General features: G+C 41.5%; 1 protein-coding gene across 1 annotated transcript in view; it reads left to right on the top strand.

The window, feature by feature from the left end:
• LOC122799161 (E3 ubiquitin-protein ligase RNF135-like) overlaps positions 1-19,828 on the top strand; it is a 159,431-nt gene that overhangs the window by 96,315 nt on the left and 43,288 nt on the right. The window contains exon 4 of the mRNA XM_044068047.1: positions 5,824-5,986. Within this exon, the coding sequence (XP_043923982.1) occupies positions 5,824-5,986 (163 nt within the window). The remainder of the gene's footprint in view (positions 1-5,823; positions 5,987-19,828) is intronic.

The following is a 19,828-nucleotide window of genomic DNA, read 5'->3' on the forward strand; positions in this document are numbered from 1 at the left end:
GACTCAAAGTATCGAGTCTCCAACTTCTGATAGATTTGTTTTTATGTCAGCATGCTGGTATATGTAAGTAGAACTTTTCTCGGTGGTTGTCTCACTCTGTTTACTTTTGCAGTAATAAATATTAGTCAAAATAGGGGCAAGCCACCTCTAGTAGTAGACCCGTAATGAGTGGTGTACCCCAAGGATCGGTCTTGGGGCTTCTACTGTTCGGGATATACTTTTCTGAGGTGCAAGCCAAAACCAGTGGTCTGTGTTTGACCAAGTTTGCAAATGACTGCAAGCTGGGTGCTGTCTTAAATTTCCCTAGTGATGTGAGCATCCTCCAAGAGGGCCTTAGTCAAACTAATGACTGGTGCCAGAAGCATGGCCTCAAACTGAATGCCAAGAAATGCATCATTATCCCCTTTGGGGAAAATGGCATCCTCACTAATTATCCCATTAATAACAATGCACTAAGTATGCCATCAGTCATGACGGACTTGGACATCCAGGTTGATAGCAACCTGACTTTTGTCCACCACCTTGCCTCTGTTGTACGGAAGGTTTTCTACATGGCCCACTTCATAAGTAAGGGTATTTCATCCAGGAATAAGGAGGTGATAACATCCCTGTACTCCTCCCTTTATTGAGTACAGTGCCCCCTTTGGCATGTACCTTGCCAAGCACATGCAGCAGCTGGGGAGACCACAGGGGTTCCTGACCAGGAAAATACAGGGTCCTAAACACCTGTCCTATACACAAGAAACTGAGATTCCTCATAAAATCCTCCAAAGCTAGTTATGAAAATAAAATTGCCAAAGATTCCAAAGACAACCACAAGGCATTCTATAACTATGTCAAGAATCTAAATGTCAATGCTCAGATCTGTTCTGAGCTAAAACAGAATGGCATTAAATATACTGATCCCAAGGATATTGCCAGTATCCTGGCCGATCGATTCAGTGCCAACTTCACCCCCCTCTCAGCCCCTAAATGGCCCATCTCAATAACGGCCACACAGGTAAAAAAACGCACTCTCCAAAACTAAGAATACAGCATCCATGGGACCAGATGACATCCCGGGCTGTGTACTACATGAACTACAATATGAACTGGCACCTTACCTAAGTGTCCTGTTTAATCATAGCCTCACCTCAGGTTTTGTGCCTACTGAGTGGCACAGAGCTACATTTATCCCACTCCACAAGGGGGGGATCCAGCTTGGATCCCAGAAACTACCGCCCCATCAATCTAACGAGCCTTATCTGTAAGGCCATGGAGCGTATTATCATGGAACTTATAAACAAAGACATTGGCAACCTTCAAACACTGGACCCCACCCAGTTTGGGTTCATGAAGGGCCGATCTTGTCTCCTGAACCTGATTGACTTTTTCAAATCAGTCTCCAGAGTCATGGACAAGAGTAAGGTGGTTCACACAGCCTCCAGAGTCATGGACAAGAGTAAGGTGGTTCACACAGCCTATCTAGACCTTGCCAAGGCCTTTGACACCACCCCCCCACTCTGGAATCATAGATAAACTTACTAAGCTGGGCATTAATCCCTACGTCACCCAATGGGTTGCTAACTGGCTTATTGATAGAACCCACACTGTAAAAGTAGCTGACTCCAAATCCAGCTCCAAACAAGTGACAAGTGGAGTACCTCCGGGTTCAGTCCTGGGACCGCTCTTGTTTGGCATCTACTTCTCTGAAGTACAGGCCAATACTAAGGGACTCTGGCTAACAAAGTTCGCAGATGACTGCAAACTGGGAGCCGTTATTGAATCCCCAAGTGATGTGGATATTCTACAAAAGGGCCTTACAGAAACAGATGCTTGGTGCCAGAGCCATGGACTCAAGCTCAATGCCAAGAAATGTATAGTTATCCCCTTTGGGAAAAAACATGTACCCGTGAATTACCATATAGGTGGCAGTACACTAAACACCGAAAGTGTGATAAGAGACTTAGGGGCACAGGTGGACAGTGGTCTCACCTTCGATAACCACATCGCTACAACAGTCAGGAAATCCTTCTATGTGGCACACCTCATCACTAAGGGATTTTCATCCAGAAAAAAGGAGGTCATTGTTCCACTGTACTCATCACTCATTAGACCCATTATAGAATACAACGCTCCATTTGGTATGTACCTCTCAAGACATCTGCAACAACTGGAATGGCCGCAGAAATACCTCACTAAAAGAATCACAGGCCTAAAGCAGATGCCCTACGCTGACCGCCTTAAAAGACTCCAGCTATACTCTGTCGCATATAGTCTACTCAGAGGCGATCTCTGCTTAACATACAAGGCTATGTCAAACCCAGAGCTGTTGGACATGCTACACTTAAAGAAATCCCAATCCCTCAGAGCCACACGCTCCAGGGATCTAAACCTTGTCATCACAATAAACAAAACATGCTGGAGGCATAGGTTCCTGACCCAGAGACTCCCCAGACTCTGGAATAGATTGCCCATACATGTCAAGCAGAATGCCTCTTTGGTCCTCTTCAAAAGGAACCTTGACGATTGGATGGGAGAAAGGAAATTCACCCTGGGGATCACGTCAGTTGCCCTGCTATAGACAGGGGTCCAGGGAAGTAAATAGTGTGGGAAGAAATAGCAAGGGAATTGTTATGGCTAGGCTTGTATAGGCCCTAGGGCTGATAGCCTAGTACCAACCTATGAACTTGTAGGCTAAAAGCCCTGTCCCTCTACTCATTCTCGTACAGACTGCTCAGAAGAGACCTGTGTCTGGCATACAAGGCCATCTCAGACCCAGCCTTGATGGAGCTGCTGCATATCCATAAGTCAAAATCAACTCGGGCAACCCGCACACAAGGCCTAAACCTGGTCTGTGGCAGTAATAGAACTTGTTGGTGGGATAGATTTGTGTCCCAGAGACTCCTCTGTCTGTAGAATATACTCCCTGTCCATGTCAAGCAGAGTACTTCTCTAGCCCTCTTTAAGAGGAACCTGGACGACTGGATGGGAAAAAGAAAATACATCCCTGGGATCCCACCTATGTCCCTGCTGGACAGGAGAAACAGGTGCTGACTTTGTGGTTGCATGGGTGAAATTCTTGGCTAGGCTTATAAGGGTCTTCGGACTAATGCAAGACATGCAGAAAGCACCTTTTCCTAGAGCGGCAGCTACTTAAAGCATATTTCAGAATTGTTCCTGCATAATGTTCTATAGTGAACTATACCCAGCTCCACAAAACACTACAAGCTGCAAGTAGAGCTGAGAGGTAGAACAGGTTCTGGCATGGATATACTGCAAGGGTTCTGATCTTGTAACTAAACTAGGATAGTACTGCTTGGGAATATATCCAAGGAGCAATCACTCTAACAGAAAAGCTATCCTCTTTCTACCCCCCTGTTAACATTGTATATTTATCAGTTAATTTATTTATTGAATTTGTTTACTGAGGTAGAGCATTAAGAATTCTGACAGCTTTCATCTTGGCTCAGAAAAATGTTCAAAGAGTTACAGGGGTAAGAAGATAATGGCAAAGTGACATAGGGCTCTTAAAAGCAGTGATTGTTACAGTATTTATAATTACACACGTACATGCATTAAAGGTAATGGTCGTTTACAGTCTTTATTACACCATTATCTTTAATGCCTGTACATGTGTCAAGATAATGGTCTTACAATCTTTATTACATCATTACAAAGTTATGGTGTTCTGCATTACATAGTAACACTTACTTGTTTGAAGGGAAATCGTTAACTGCTATCAGAAGTGCGTATGAGGGCCACATGGGACTTGAAGAAATGAGGACAGCGCATAACAACGCTAACTTCATATGGGAACCTTGCAAACCAGCAAAGGTGTGCTGAGATAGATGCCTGTGTAAGACCAGCATTATTTCTCTTAGGAACTGAAATAGAGCTGACAGAAATTTCTGGCTGTGAAACAAAATGCGTAAGGTAGTTAAACTGAAATGTTACAATGTACTGTTACAGTGACCTCTTCTCAACGATCTCCTAGTAAATATTCTTGCACAAAGTGTTTGTTACTTCACATAAGCTATCTATTATTTTAGAGCATATTGTATGGTATATTTATTTTAATCTTGGCTGTATGAGTTGTTTGCAACAAATAAAGTCACCGTTATACATACTCCAAGGTGCTCTCTTTCTATTATAGAATATATCTATTATCAAAATGATATTCTGAATCTTTTGTTAGTAAATGTGTTGAATGGAAATATTTTTCACTGGTGGAATAGTGACACAGTATAGTGATATGCTGCCCTAGACATATGTACGTCAAAACTGTTGTGCCGTACATGTAAGGAAAAGGAGAGTTTGCCATTTTCCATAGATAATTATGCAGACATTTGGTATTGTACATATTTATTGTTTTTGTGTAGTGGGGTGGAAGATAAGAGGAAGCATTTTTTGGTGATTGTGTGGTGACACAAGTGTAGTGCCATCATTTTGTTGTCTGGTCAGCTGTTCAGCATCTCTTGTAAGTCGGTAATCCGATATTTTATACCTGATGAAAACATGATAGTGTTAATCAGATTGCAGGACAGAAGAATGAGTAAGACTTCCATACTGTGCTTTACTTAACCAAGCTGTGTGTGCTACCTTAAGCCACACTACTATGAATGTATTTGATTGGAATGCCTTGTATGTTTGAATATAGGTTTCTGTTTAAAATGTCTTTCTGAATGAGATAAAACACCTTTTGGCTTTGATAAGACCCACTGGCCTTTAGTTCTATGGGAAGGTTTCTTCCTGATGGTAGCCGATTCCTCCCCTTTCTGAGCATTACATTTCCAGCAGAGTGTATCTTTTGGTAGCTATACACTTAGAACACTATGAGAGCCACTATGAGAGCTAGGTGAGTTTGGTAGCTGGTGCTCCTTAACACTGTGAGTGCTGGTGTTTTCTGCATACTTTCCAAGCTTTCGACAGCATGATCTGCAGTGCTGCACAATGTTGTATGTGTGCTTCTGACCATATACTCTGCAGGCAGTTATTCTGACATCTTTCCTGCCAAAGTCAAACTTGGTTAATTCCCCAGTTCCATGCATGAGTTTGTTCCGTTTGGTAATCATCCCCATGCTTTTAGGTAGGGGAAGCCCTCCCTTGCCTTGGATTATTAGACTCAATCCATTGTTTGATGACTGATTGATTGTGTGGAGGTCATTCATGTATGTAGGTTACTAGCAGCATGAATTGATGCCCCCAACTCTTGTCAGCAGACTAGCAAATGAAACAAGACATGTGTCTCCCAACTCTGTCACCAGACTAGCTAATGAAACACATGTGCCCCCTCAACTCTGTCAACAGGCTAGCTAATGAAACAAGACATGTGCCCCCCCAACTCTGTCAGCAGACTAGCTAATGAAACAAGACATCTGCCCTCCCCAACTCTGTCAGCAGACTACCTAATGAAACAAGACATGTTATCATAATGTCACATCTGCAGCAGGGGATTTCCAAGAATGTACTGGTCTTCACCTGTTCAGAAAATTTTTAAAACCACCTGACTGAAACCTGTATGTGCAGCTGTTAGAATGACCATGGTTTATCTACCTTTTAACCTACAGCAAACTTAACTAAGCCTTGCTTAAAATGACTTCAAGCTTGTAATTTATATTCGCTTCTACATTGCACATAGGACTATTGTTACTATAACAGTCAAATTCCGGAAGTGTGCAAGTTGTTTGTGTGATTATTAACAATGACAGTATAGGTATGCTGTTCTGTTTTGGTTAAGCATGAACTTGTCCATATTTACAATTGTTATTAGTCTGTATTATAGATGTTACTAAGCCTGTGTCTTCTAATATTGTACATCTTGTATTTCACATCATCTCTTAGGACATTTCCTCAGACATAGAAATATGTGAAAATGAGTCTTCGTTAGATACCAGCTTATTTCTTGACAAGAACAAGATTGAAGCCATTAGGGATGCTGTGGAAAAACTCCGAGGCCAGTTTCTGGAAAGCGATTTACAGAAACTAATTCTACTTGAGGAAGATGGTTAGTCTTTTCCTTTAATTTTTGTACTTTGCTCAAACATTGTGCGTCTTGGTTTTGCATGTGGTCTAAAGAGTTAGAAAAGGTTGCTGTAAGGAATATGTGTGCTACTCTTCCTACTGTACAAAGTGATGTTTTATCCTTGCCAAATCTGTAACACAGGGGGATGAAGTCCTGACTCCATCTGTGGCAAAGTGGGATCAGTTAGTGACCTGTGCAGTGGAGAAACTAGCATGGAAGCCTGAGAGTGAATGGGTAGACCATCCTGAGGTGCGGGAAACCGTCCTGTGTGACATCCACTGGAGGATGAGCATATTGTGCATACAGTGTATGAAATGTGGAAATGTGCTTTGCACTACCAAGCTGCAGCTGTGCAGCAGCCTTCACCTCACCATGTATGCATAGAAGCACGCACATGCACTACAAGGTGCAGAAGGCCCTCACTCCAGCAAGTGCACATATCACTCACAAGGGGGTAGGGTTAGATGTATACTGCAACATCCAGTGGATTTACTACCCTTTGATACCTCCCTTAACAAAATTTTAGGTTATGGAAAGGTATTCCATAACTTAATATTTTGGATTATGGAAAGGTAATCCCTTTGGATGCTGTGTTCTCATGTTAGGTAGGATGAGGGAATGATTGGTTATATAAAGTGTCAAAGAGAGGCTTGCAGGTCAAGGCTGGGGAGAGCAAAACAAATCTGTCCTCCACATTGTCCTTCTAAGTATAATATCTCCAGGTTACATAAATGTAGTGGTCTATAATCAAAGCATTATGTCAACATTATATGGTGTCAGCCTTTGTGGTTGTTGGATGTTTGTGAGGTTTAAGCATTTAACTTTATGCACATCACTTTCTAACTACCTTCTGTGACTTCACCAAAACGCTACACATTTTTGCATCATCTTTGCACCCCAGGACACTAAAATGATAGAGCGCAAGTTCATTTCTTCTTTGGTAGTATCAGCCAAAAGAAAAATGTGATAGCTGTTTATAGTTTTTGACTGTCATTTACTTGAATCATAATGTCATTGTTAAACTTTGTGTGTGTGGTGTGTGTGTGATGTTAAAATGTTGCTTGCTCCTTGTAGTGTTTGCAAACTGTTGACCATATCCCCTTAGTTGGTATTCATGTTGTAGTGCTGTGGCTGGGTAAGATATTTATAAAACAGCTATAGGTATACCTTCATTTGTTTGAAAGGAAGATGTACAATGCACCAAAGTGCAAAAGTACCTCCAGATGTCTGGAATGTGGAGTGACGGTGTTTCGAAATCCAGTGAGCCAAATGCACATTGGCAGTCGTGCATTGGAATTCGGCATTTCAGGTGCAGATCGCACTATAGCGGGGATTGGGAATGAACCCTGTCCTCACTGTAGTGCGATCTCAGAGTTTGTATATTAAAGCAGGGGGGTGTGGGGGGCGCAAGGGGGCTTGCCCCCCTGCATAATGATGTTCAGAGATGTTTGGAGTTTGAAAATGCTTGAATCTGGTTTTCCAGATTACCATTTTCGACAGTTTGTTTTTTCAATATGTTGTGTGTCAGCATTTAAGTCGCATAATAGTGCGAATGCACAAGTGCCTTTCACACGAATGTATACACAGCTATATCAGTGTCATCTGCTGTAGTGTACAACTGTTGTATGACTCTCTTAGGGTAGTTAAATGGCTAATCATTTAATTAGTGACACACATGAATGGATGAACGAGATTTCCACTTTCCCTACCTATTATCTAGAAAAAACACAGCTAAGGGAACAGGCTTGGCAGGATCAGTGGGGAAAGAAGACCCTGTTGAGCTCGACTCAAGTCTGGCATTAAGTGTTGCAGTCATGACTATATCAGTATCATCTGTTGTAGTGTATATTTATACATTACGTGATGTTGTAGCGACTATATCGGTGTCATCGGTAGTAGTGTATATTTATACATTAAGTGACTTCGTAATGCCTATATCAGTGTCATCTGTTGTAGTATCTATTTGTACATTAAGCAATGTAGTCATGACTATATCAGTGTCATCTACTGTAACGTATATTTATACATTGTGATGTAGTTATGACTATATCAGTGTCATCCGTTGTAGCATATATTTATACATTAAGTGATGTAATAATGATTATGTTTTGTTGCTTACAGTGATGCTAATTATCCTTTACACATGTAGATACTCTTCACTTTGCATAAACAGAAATGAAAATAAACTGTTAATATGGGGGTGATTTTTTTCATCTGTACTTGTTGCCTGATGTAGACTGAAGCTAGAGATGATCAAGCATATGTGTCAGAGCTGTTGAAGTGTGACAGCTTATTCAATTAAAAAATAAGATTGCGAAGTTTCAAAGTTTCCCTGCTGTCCTGACACCAAGAAATCATTTGCTTTTACCCCCTCTGTATCTGGGTCATTCTATGCACACAAGAAATAAAGAAAAATAAATAAAAGCGCAACATTTACAAGTGAGCAAGCTGCTAGTGACACTTTTAGAAGGAACCCCTCCCATCCAGTCTTTGCTCTCAACCTCTCCTCTGTCTTCTGTATTTCTATCCCTAAACTCCTCTTGATTCCACAATGGTGACCTATCTAGGGACTGTAAATTGAATCCTCTAGCACTATAGAAAGAAACTATACAGGATGCAGTTCTCCTTTAGCTAGTAGTATTTTGCCACTTCTTTTTATTCTGGCTATTTTTTCCTGCCTGTAACAACAAGGATTTTTACCGGCACTGCCTTGCTTGAACTGTAACAAGGCTGCAAGCTGTAACCTCTTCCCTTATGGATAATTTCTTAAACTTTTCCTGAACCTTGGTTATACCTTGCTTACTTGTAGCTGTTTCTGCAGTACTGATTATTATTTTTTTTTTTTGATGAATGTGCTCCTCTAGAGATCTTGCTCTACCTGCTCCATTCACCCTCGCTTCACTTGGGCTCACTTTGCTCCCCTACCCTACCCCCATTCCCATCCATCCCCACTCTCATTACATTTATAACTATTCATCTATTTCCCCTCCCCATCAGCTCTCCTTCCTCTATCCCCCCACCAATTACATTCTTTCATTCTACCTCCTTTACACCCAACATACCTACATCACTCTCTGTCAATCTTCCTGCACCTTTACACTCATCTCTCAGTAACCCCATCCAAACACTAACTCACACCCCTCTCTCTTCTCCAAACAACACCTTATCTATACTCTCCCTTCAACAGACCTACCCGCCTAGCATATCTACATTCTCCCCAAACTTCACCACCCACTATTCCCTACCTCTACCACAAGTCTCTAATAACCCACTCCTTTAATCTACCCCCACCCCCATCATTTACTAACTTACCTCATCCTGCTATCCTATCCTACTTTCTGCCTTTCACTCTTCTCCCTAACACCACCTTCTACGCATCCGCTGTCTGACCTTTCCTTATTCATTCACTTTCCATATCACTTTATCTATCACTCTCACACAACCATACTACAGTGCTTTGTCAGTACTATCGTCACCTGGTACACTTGCCTATGTTATTACCCCCCCCCATCCCAACATGTTTCCTTACTTTTCTCTCCACTTCATTACTTCTTCTCTTATGCTACCTCTCCTCCTATCACACCAGCATAGGTCCGCAACACTCGCCACCTACCTTCACTCACAGTACCAATCACATGCTAAACCACCACTGATTTCACTATACCTTCATCACTATTTCCTACTTCAAACTCATTTCTTCCCAAGATCAAAACATCACCCCACTCCACTTTCCCCTTAAGACTTAAGTACAAATATTACTTACAACAGCTTTCCCACCCAACTCTACTTTATCACCACATTACCTTACTCCTTTCTGAGGATATACACTCAAACCCAGGACCCATCTCCCACTCCTCCCCTTCTTACCCATCCCCACAACCTACATCACATCACCCAAACTCTACCAGTAAACACTTATCTATATACTCTGTCAATATTCATAGCATTCAGAACCAAATAAGTGAATTCCATGCTTGTATGGCCCTGCATTCTCCTGACATTGTAACTGTGACCGAAACCTGGCTCAAACCCCATATCTCCAACAATGAATCCCCTCCCCAGTTATAATATCTTATGACTCTATTGACCTCACTATAAAGGAGATGGTGTTGCCATATTATTTTCCGACCACCTGAATCTTTCTCCTCTATCCAACCCTCCCCCAATATTTCACCATGTTGAACTTCAACAGCAAACTGCAAACTTAATGACCAAAAAACATTTACCTTTGCTGCTAGCTACATATCTCCAGGAGACAATATTCCTTTACTAGAACATACTGTGTCCTGGTTTTCCAACAATATTCCCAATGAAACAGCCATCCCAGGCGATGTCAATATAAATTGACTATCTTTAACCACCGACTCACCCAACTCTTTCATTAACTTAAACAGATTCACCCACGTTATTTCAACTTACACACACTTCACTAAACCAACCAACTCTAGTACAATAATTGACTAGATACTTGTCTCCATACCAGACCTTTATCATCATACTTGTCTCTCTGTCTGACTCCATTAGTGACCACTCACCTGTTACCTTTTAGAGATTCCATCCTCACCATCTTAGGCCTCCTAAATTACTAAACTGCTGCAGACTCACCAACTTCCACCCCAAAACAGTAGACAACATGCTGTCTTCTAGTAACTGGACTTTTCCTTTCTGAACTTCATTTTGATGATGCTGTTCATAAATTGAACTCTATTTTTCTGAACATTGTAAACTCTGTCACCCTCCCCCCTCAGAGTCGAGTAAAATTATTCTGCTCTCCCTGGCTAACCCAGTCCAAACCAATCTCATGCACAAAAGAGATAATGCCTGGAAACGCTGGACTAATATTAAATCCCCACACCCACCTACAAACTGACAAGCACTTCGAAACTTTACTAAAAAAGCAAGTCAATGTTGATAAGAAAGACTTCTATACAAAACCCCAGACAACTCAGCTCAACACCTCCAAAAAATTCTGGAACACTATATTAACCAAATCCTACACCTAGGTAACTCCTCTTCTTCTAACCCCTGTGCTAATAAGAATCCTCTAGAAACAGCCACTATACCTTATTTCATTGACACTATCAGTAAACTAATACAAACCATGAATCCCTCCAAACCTACTGACCCTATCTCCACCTTTAACCACATCACCTCCTTCTCTCTAAAATCGATTCCCACTAGCGACATAAAAAGGTTCCTACTTAAGCTTAAGCCATGCTGTCCTTCTGTGGATAACCAACCTTCACTCTTCCTTAAACTAGCTGCACACTCCGTTGCTCACCCTATCTCTTTCCTTATTAACCGCCTTATATCTGAATCGACAGTTCTCACACTTTGGAAATAAATGTATACCATACCTGTTGAGGGTGATAATTCTATAGACCTTTCTGACTACTGGCTTATAGCTATACTGTCCCCTCTCTCTAAAATTCTAGAGAAATGTGTACACAGGCAACTACTGGACTACCTACTCCATGAAAACCTATTCACACTGACCCAACGTGGCTTCCCCCCAACTGCATTAATTCTACTGCCCTCAATTCCTTTACTCACTTGATATCTTTCCCAGAGACCAAAACAAACTAATTTCCTGTCTATTTCTAGATCTCTCCAAAGCATTCAACACTGTTGCCATTTGCTTCTCTCCAAACTCTCCAGTCTTAACCTGTCTCCTTCTACTATTTCCTGGTTCTCCAGTTACTTCTCCAACAGACTGCAGTCCATTAGATGGCTCTCGGCACATTCTCCATTCTTCCCCATCACTAATGGGAGTTCCTCAAGGGTCAGTCCTTGGTCCACTACTACTTAACATCTTCACTAATGACCTCCACACTTCCTGTCCTCACTCGTCTCACATTCAGTATGCTGATGACTCCACTATCATCTCCATCTCTAATATTCTGTCTGACCTACACACCATTGCTCAAAACTCATTTAACTCTATAGAAAACTGACTGACCAACAAGCAACTTATACTAAATCCCAAAAAGACCAAACGTCTATTTTTACCAAAATCTCTAACCCTCTCTAAACCCACCTTCACTATAACTTCTCTCAACCACACTATTGTCAATGTAGAAACGCACACCAAACTGCTTGGGGGCATCATAGATGACCAACTTAAATTCGACCTGCATGTCCATAGTTGCATTAAAAAAACTCAACAAAAACTTGGACTATTTTATAGAAATAAAAAATTCCTTACAAAGGAGTCCCGAATCACACTTACCCATGCCTGCCTTCTCCCAAGCCACCTCTGTGGGTCCCAAATCTTAACTAATATCCAGTCCTGTCTATTCACCAAGCTCTCGTCGCTGTCAATTCCTCAATATTTTAAACTGGATAGAGCTCACTAAATTTCTGTTTTCAAAACTACTTGTCATTCACTCCATTCTGTCTTGATATACTCCAGGCAGATACCTTAGGAATGCTGCCAAAACCTCTGGCATTTATAAGGCCAAAAAATCTATTGGCCAAAAGCTATACAGCTACTTCCCAGGCCTATCCTGGAACTGGCTTCTCCTAGCCATCAGAGAAATAAGTAAAACTCAATCTTTCAAAAAAGCCCTCACGGAACACTTACACAGTACCTGGACATGTCACTGTAAAACCCTCCGTGAACTTCTTCCATACAACTGCACATTGCTATCAATCCATCTCTGTCTTCACACCCTTCCATACCAAATCCTGTCTATCTCCCAGTAATGACACATCCTTTTATTAACTACTTATGGAATTTTATCTTAGTGTTGTACCTTAGAACTAGAGTAACTTATCTTAGACCTAGACTAACTTTTTCTCAGTAACCGCTCTGTTTATTTAGTCATATTTTCTGTTACTGTTTTTCACTCTATTTGTTTCACTCAATGATGTTGCTAATTATATTTATGTAAGGTATGCTCTCTATAAATGTAATGTACTATACTTTAAATATGTTATGTTTTTAAATATGTTTAGTGTACTTAATCTACTGTATTTTAACTTTATGATGATGTGAAGCTTTTCTCCCCGGGCCTCCACTGAAAAAGGGCTCTTGCTCAGTCGGACTTTCCTGGTCAGCAAATGTCAAATAAATAAATAGTAAATATATAAACCAGAAACAACTTCTGCTAGAGCTTTTCCTGTATGGCAGTAGAAAGCCTGGCCCCTTGTAGGTAGGATACCACATGGCTGTGCAGATAAAAATCGTGATCATTTTGGCCATCTCTACCATGCTCACATTGTAATTATGAGCATGGCCTTAGTGTGCGTGGGTGGAAGGAGAGTAGTAAGTGGGCTACAATGCGTTGTTATGACCACAGATCTGTAACAGCAGGTCAGCCATCAGTGGGCGAACAACTGAGAAAAACAAAAATCAGCCTGTTGTCTTGAGGTAATGTCAGTATTCATTTCTGTATTAAGTTTGTATTATATTTTAACATATCAAACAAATTATCAGTATATATTCATGTTCCAGGATTCACTTGCCGTACTTTCAAGAAGTTAGCGGTCTCTAATGCTTTGTGTAAACGTATTACAGAATCCAAAGGGGAATTTGCAAGCAGTCAGTGTATCATTTTAGAGTATAATTTTAAGAATGATTTATTCTTCTAGATATTATATTTATTGATTTCATATTTAAGAGGTTTATTTACTAGTGTTTATCTAAAGCCTAAAGGCAAGCAGAAAATTGCCACATTAATTATAATGATACTATGTATTTTGGATTAGTTATCTAGTTGCAATAATTGTGATGTAAATAATATCTCTCTGTACAGAAGGCACATACATGTATGTGCTTTAACACTGTCTCTTGAACCACCTGTCAGTACAGAAATCTGCATGTATCCAGTTTGGTACTATCTTACAGTATCTGCTAATAAAAGTTTTCATTTTTTTTTGTTTTAAGTCTGTTTTCTGCTTTGCAGTACTGGATCAGATAGTGACCACAGGGTGGATCTAAATAATTTGTGAGGAATAATGTCAGATCCATCAGTTAAAAGGAGGAGCGTTCACACTCCTAATACTCTATCCTAATAGTCACAGAATGAGCTTCAAGTTTCTCTAGAAGAAGAAAGTTCTGCTGATATGTCTGTATTTGTTGAGAACTTGCTGAAACAATGCAATAAGTGTTCATGGCCTAAAACGACTGTTCATGATGTAACTTATGCTATCAGTTATGATGCATTGTAATGACTAGAAATGTAACCGAGCCTTTTCAATAGTGGGGAAAAAGTGACTGAATTAATAAAAATTGTAGCTGCTTGATGGCATTTTGTAGTTCTGTTGTATGTCCAGGTAAAGAGAGTGCCAAAAATGTGAAAATGCCAGCATTTGTAAGTGCAGAAGTGTTGAGTGAATGATGTACATATAATATGATTGGTAATCTTCTTTAGATAAGCATGTCAATGGGGAATCAAAAATAACATCCTTGAAATTAATCAAAATAAATTTATTTTAACGCACTTTATACCAGATGAAGATTATGAGTCTGAGCTAAGAAACATATTAATGAAGCAATGAACAGCAGTAATTAATCAAAGTTTACAATAACTAAGAAGTCAGTTTATACGAGATCTAAGTAACTTTGAGAATGATTAACTTTAACTGACACAGATTCATTTAAGATTCATTTAATGTCTGCTGTGGAGGAATACATATGTAAGTGGTTTGATAGATGCAGTGATGGTGAAGAGGGTGATGTCTTTCCATTTCACTGTTGCAATATTCATTACAATAGGGATGCCCTGCCAAGGGCAGCCCGACTTCCGTCCAGTCTACCAAAGCCTTGATTTAATGTATGCCATATGTCACGCATATGCTCTTCACATAGAGTAGGGTATAAAGGAGATGTCCAGACGTAACATCCTCAGAACTTCTTTGCCACCAGTCCAAATGCCATCTCTTGATCATCGGTCTGAATGCCCATTCTCTTGCTGGTTCACCAAGCCATTTCAGATAATTGCCCTGTTGTGGTTTTTGTATCTTATCTTTTCCTTTTGTTTTTGTTGCTTGTGGGGTTTCATGTCATCCAAGATGAGTAAATTCCAGTGTGGGAGACGGATTCCCCATAAAGACCATCATGAGCAGTGCTTGTTTTGTCTCGGTACTTCCCACGATCATACATCCTGTTCAGTTCATCAGGTCTTTGTTCCTAAGACCCTCCATAGTCAGCAATCTTGTTTGGCATTGTATTTGGAGAATCAACGTCTTAAGGTCTTAGCCAAGGACACAGTGGAAGGAACTTCCCACTCCCAAGGTCAGCTGTAAGCCAAGAAATATAGGCTAGATTCTTCTGCTGTTCAGCCTCTGCCGGATGTCTCTCCCAAGGTGAGTGAAAGCCCAGAGGATCGCCCAGCTCCACCATTGGATTCTTCTGCTGTGACCATTTTAGAGGCCGGCATGCATCTGACCTTAAGTACATCCTTGGAGGCCTTGCAAACATCCACTTCAGGCGTTCAGAGGAAACAGTGGCTGATTATTTCCAAAGGGCATAGAGTGGTCCTGAAATTTTGGTCAGAGAAGAAGTCATGACTACTATTACTGAATGCCGTCTGAGGTCTGTCTGAGCCTTCTAAATTCTATAAGGTGGACATCCCCTTGAAGATAAAGCAGAAGACTAAGCACATCTCTCCAGCTCCTAAAGATCCGCAGAGTGAATGGCAGAATTTCACTCTGGTTGTTTAATGCTTTGATGTCTTTGAAACCTCCTCAGGGAGTTTCTGTTCAAGCTCCCCTTTGGTCATCTACTCTCCTTAAAAGACCTAGGGAACAGGATTCCTCTGAAGATGAGGTGGATTCAGATGAGGAATCCTTTGCTCACTCTTCTCAGATACCCTCTCCTTTAGAATATGGGTCTGAGGAAGAGGAATCTGCTAGTCCTGACACTCCTTTCGAGAAAATTTGTTTTGGGGACACGTTTTTTTAAATGGGATTGTACCCAGGTTTCTGAGGTACAGAAAAGGTATTATGAGCTCCTACAAATGGATTCTCCTAGACCTTCTGCTGTTCCTACTGTTTTGGCTGCTTTGTTGAATGCCTGTTGTATGAGCGCTGAGGCTTCTGATTTCCAGCCCCCAAGAAACCCGATAGGTTTTATACGGTGCCTGAGGACTATAAATTTCTATATAGATGTCCTTTGGCTGACACTTCTGTGGAGTCTGTGACTTCTGACAAGCCATCTCAGTTGCTGCCTTCTAGTAAGTTACTTCCTTCTGATAAAGATAGCAGAATTATGGAAAGGCTATGTAAGAAGGCTCATACCTCTGCTACCTTAGCTTTTATTGCCATCAATTATCAGACCCATATGTCCATGTACATTTTGGCCCTTTTTTCCCAGGCCTGTCCGGTAATTTCTGATCTTCCTGACTCTGAAGGGAAGACCTCTACTCTTTCCCTGTTAGGGACTTTTTCCCAGGTGGCTTGGCATTTCATTAAGTGTACTTATGATGCAGCAGATGATGCTTCTAGGGCTGCTGCCTTTGGTTCTATCAGTCCCCCTCCTCCCAGGGGTAAGAAGGGTGGGTAGCGGGCTCCTCCTGCTAAAGCTACCCAGACCTCTCCGCCCAAAAAGTCTCCTTTTCCTGACAAACCAGGTGCTGTCTGACTGTTCTGTTATTCTCAGCCACATTTCCTCTTTCTACTCGTCTGCCACTTTCACTTCTTTATTGGTTCAACATTACTCAGGACTCCTGGGTTCTGCCATTGTCAGTCAAGGGTACTTCATGGTCTGGAAATCTCTTCCCTTTTATGGGTATTCCTCAGCCCCCTCAGGAGCAATTGCTCTTCTTCCCACGAGTGTATCAGTATCTCTTGATTCAGGGAACTATTCAGGAATATGTTCTTCGTATTTCACTGTTGCAGTCATTACATTTGGGTAATCTGCTGGCAGGTTGCCCTCAAGTCGGCCTGAATTCCAAAGTCTTGGGTCCTGCGTTGGTTGCTGTCTTCTCTTCCATGATATCAGGTCGTCAGTGGTATAAAACATGCAGCCAATGCCATTTTATTTAGTCTTTCTTGCTGCTCGGTGCCCGAAGCAGAAGCATTTTCGCAAGTGCCGGTCGGCTGTCTATTGAAGATTTCGAGTTTGAGTTTCAGAACCGAAGTCTTCACTAAAGCTAAGTACCCCATTGGGGAAACTTTTTTTCTTGCTTTTTACCGATGTCAGAAAAAGTTAATAATTGTATTACTTCTGGGAAGCAAATACCTCATAAGGATTTCCATTTATACTGTATTCCTTGCCTAGGCCCTGATCACAACATGCTTGGCTGTCGGTTTTGTGCTAGATTTAACCAACACACTATTAAGCATCGGTATATTTTTGCATCAAAGTATTTTGGAAACAGATTTAACTACCCAGAAATGTCATCGGATAGCAATCCGACTACCGGAGTACATAAAAAACGCAAAAAAAAGGACAGAGAAAGGCAATCGAGATCCAAAACCGACGACGAAGCCTCTCCTAAGCCATTCGCCAGTACTCAGTGAGGCGCTTTCGCAGCCCCTGATACCCGCTACCTTCGAGTCGCAGGCCTCTACCGACACCCATGTGGAGTATGGCATGCTGCAAGATACTCAAAGTATTGGACCGATGGATGTATCGCCCTCAGATGTGTCCGGAGCTGCTGAGCAGGCACCGGCGTCTGAGGGTGTATTCAGACCTCAACATTTGTATATCAAACCGACGACAGCTGCAAAACCAAAGACCAAAGCAACTTCTAAAACTAAAAAACCGACGCATGAGCCACATGCACAGGCCTCTATGCCTAAAAACAGATGATCAAAATGGCTGAAGACCTTATTACCTTGATCAGGGGTACCCATCTCCCTCCAGATAAGAGGCCTAGGCAAGACACTGATTATGAATCTTAAGATCAGGTTTCTATTTCTTCTGATTCCTCTTCAGATCAGGAATTGTCTATACCTCCCTATGAGGATTCTGATGCTGAGGCGTCTATTCCATCTGCATCTCCTCCTGAGGATTATTCATTTGGAGAAACCTTGAATACTTTGAGGGAGAATTTTCACTGGGAGAGTCAAGATTTCTCAGAATCAAAAAAGAGGCTCAGAGATTTCCTTCTTCTCCCTCAGCAGAAGCCTTTAGCCATCCCCCCTGTTTTAGACATTGTGGATGATGTTTTTTTTTCGGAGTCAAGCTTGACCCCTGACTCCTTACCTCCAGCTCCCAGTAAGCCTGACAGATATTACAGAGTACCTGACTCGCATAAATTTTTATTTAGAAACCCTGCTGCTGATCCTAAAACTATTTCACAGGGTCCAAAGGTAGTTAAGGCCTCAACAGCAAAAAATCCTACACCCTCTGACAGAGATTCAAGGGCACTAGACAGATGGAGAAAAAAGGTTTATACATCTGCAACCTTGGCAATCAGGGCCTTAAACTGTCAATTTCATATGATTAAGTACCAACAACATGTTATGGGATTGCTGAAACAGAAACTGATGTTGATTTCAGAATGTGCAGAAAATAAGGAATTGCAGGAATTATTGCATGCAGCTGAACAAGTTGGAAAAGCATACTTTGCAATGTGGTTTTGATTCCTTAGAGGCCTCCTGCAGGGCTGCAGTTACTGGATCTGTGATTAGGAGGCACGCTTGGTTAAATGAACAAAATTTGCCTGATCATGTTAAAGCTAAATTGCTAGATGCACCTTTACAGCATGATTCTCTGTTTGGAATTAAGGCAGAAGAGGTTCTAAAGAAAATGGAAGACAAAGCTAAGTCTATGCAAACTGTTAAAGACGTCTTACAAGTGCAGCCACCAAGATTCAGTAGACACTGGCCTACAAAAAATTGGTCCTTTCCAGTGTCAGACAGAGCTCAAAGGGGCAGATCCAGACGCCCTAAGGGTTCCAGATATCAGGCGCAAGATTCATACAGGTCAAAGCAATGGGGTGCTTCCACCTCCAAATCTGGAGGAGATGAAGCACAAACCTACAGAAAGCAATCCCGATGACTTCCTTCTGCCTACACCAAGCACTTATCTTTTGGTAGCACCCATAGGGGGAAAATTAGCATTTTTTGCTCAAAATTGGTACTAAACATCATATCACAGGGATACAGATTCCATTTCCACACTCTGCCAATGGCAAATGGTTGGCCAGATCTGCCAAAAATCAATGGGCGGAGGCACAGAAACAGGTTACATCCCTCATGGATATGGCGGCCATTCAGACAGTACCAGAACAGGAAAAAGGACAAGGTTTTTACTCAAGACTGTTCTTGGTACCCAGAAAGGACAAGGCCTGGCGGCCAGTACTGGATTTATCGATTTTGAACACATACCTGGACATTCCAAAATTTAAAATGCTGACTTTGCAGTAGCTTCTGCCCATGCTGGGCAAGAATGCTTGGCTGGTGACTTTAGACCTAAAAGAGGCACACCTGCATGTCCCAATAAGACAATCGTGCAGAAGATACCTCAGATTCAAGGCTGGCTTAATGCATTACCAATTCTCTGCACTGCCCTTTGGCTTATCTACTGCGCCCACGGTCTTTACAAAGTGCCTGGCACCAGTAATTGCATTTTGCAGACAAAGAAGTATACAAATATATCCTTACTTGGACAACTGCCTCATTCAAGCAGAGAACAAGGACACTCTTCTTCGACACCTGGCATTTGTGAGAAGGCTTCTAACATGCCTAGGGTACACAATAAACAAAAAGAAATCACAACTGGTACCCTCTCAAAAGATAACATTCCTGGGTGCAAGCTTAGATACAACTGCCCAGATGGCTTACTTCATGCCAGACAAGAAAAGGCAAATGACTACTTACTTCAAACTGATGGCAACAAACTCCCAGTCTTCTGCAAGACAAATTCTGCAG

Source organism: Protopterus annectens, chromosome 4.part0, assembly GCF_019279795.1.
Source record: "Protopterus annectens isolate FY-2018-M chromosome 4.part0, PAN1.0, whole genome shotgun sequence".
NCBI lineage: Eukaryota > Metazoa > Chordata > Ceratodontiformes > Protopteridae > Protopterus > Protopterus annectens.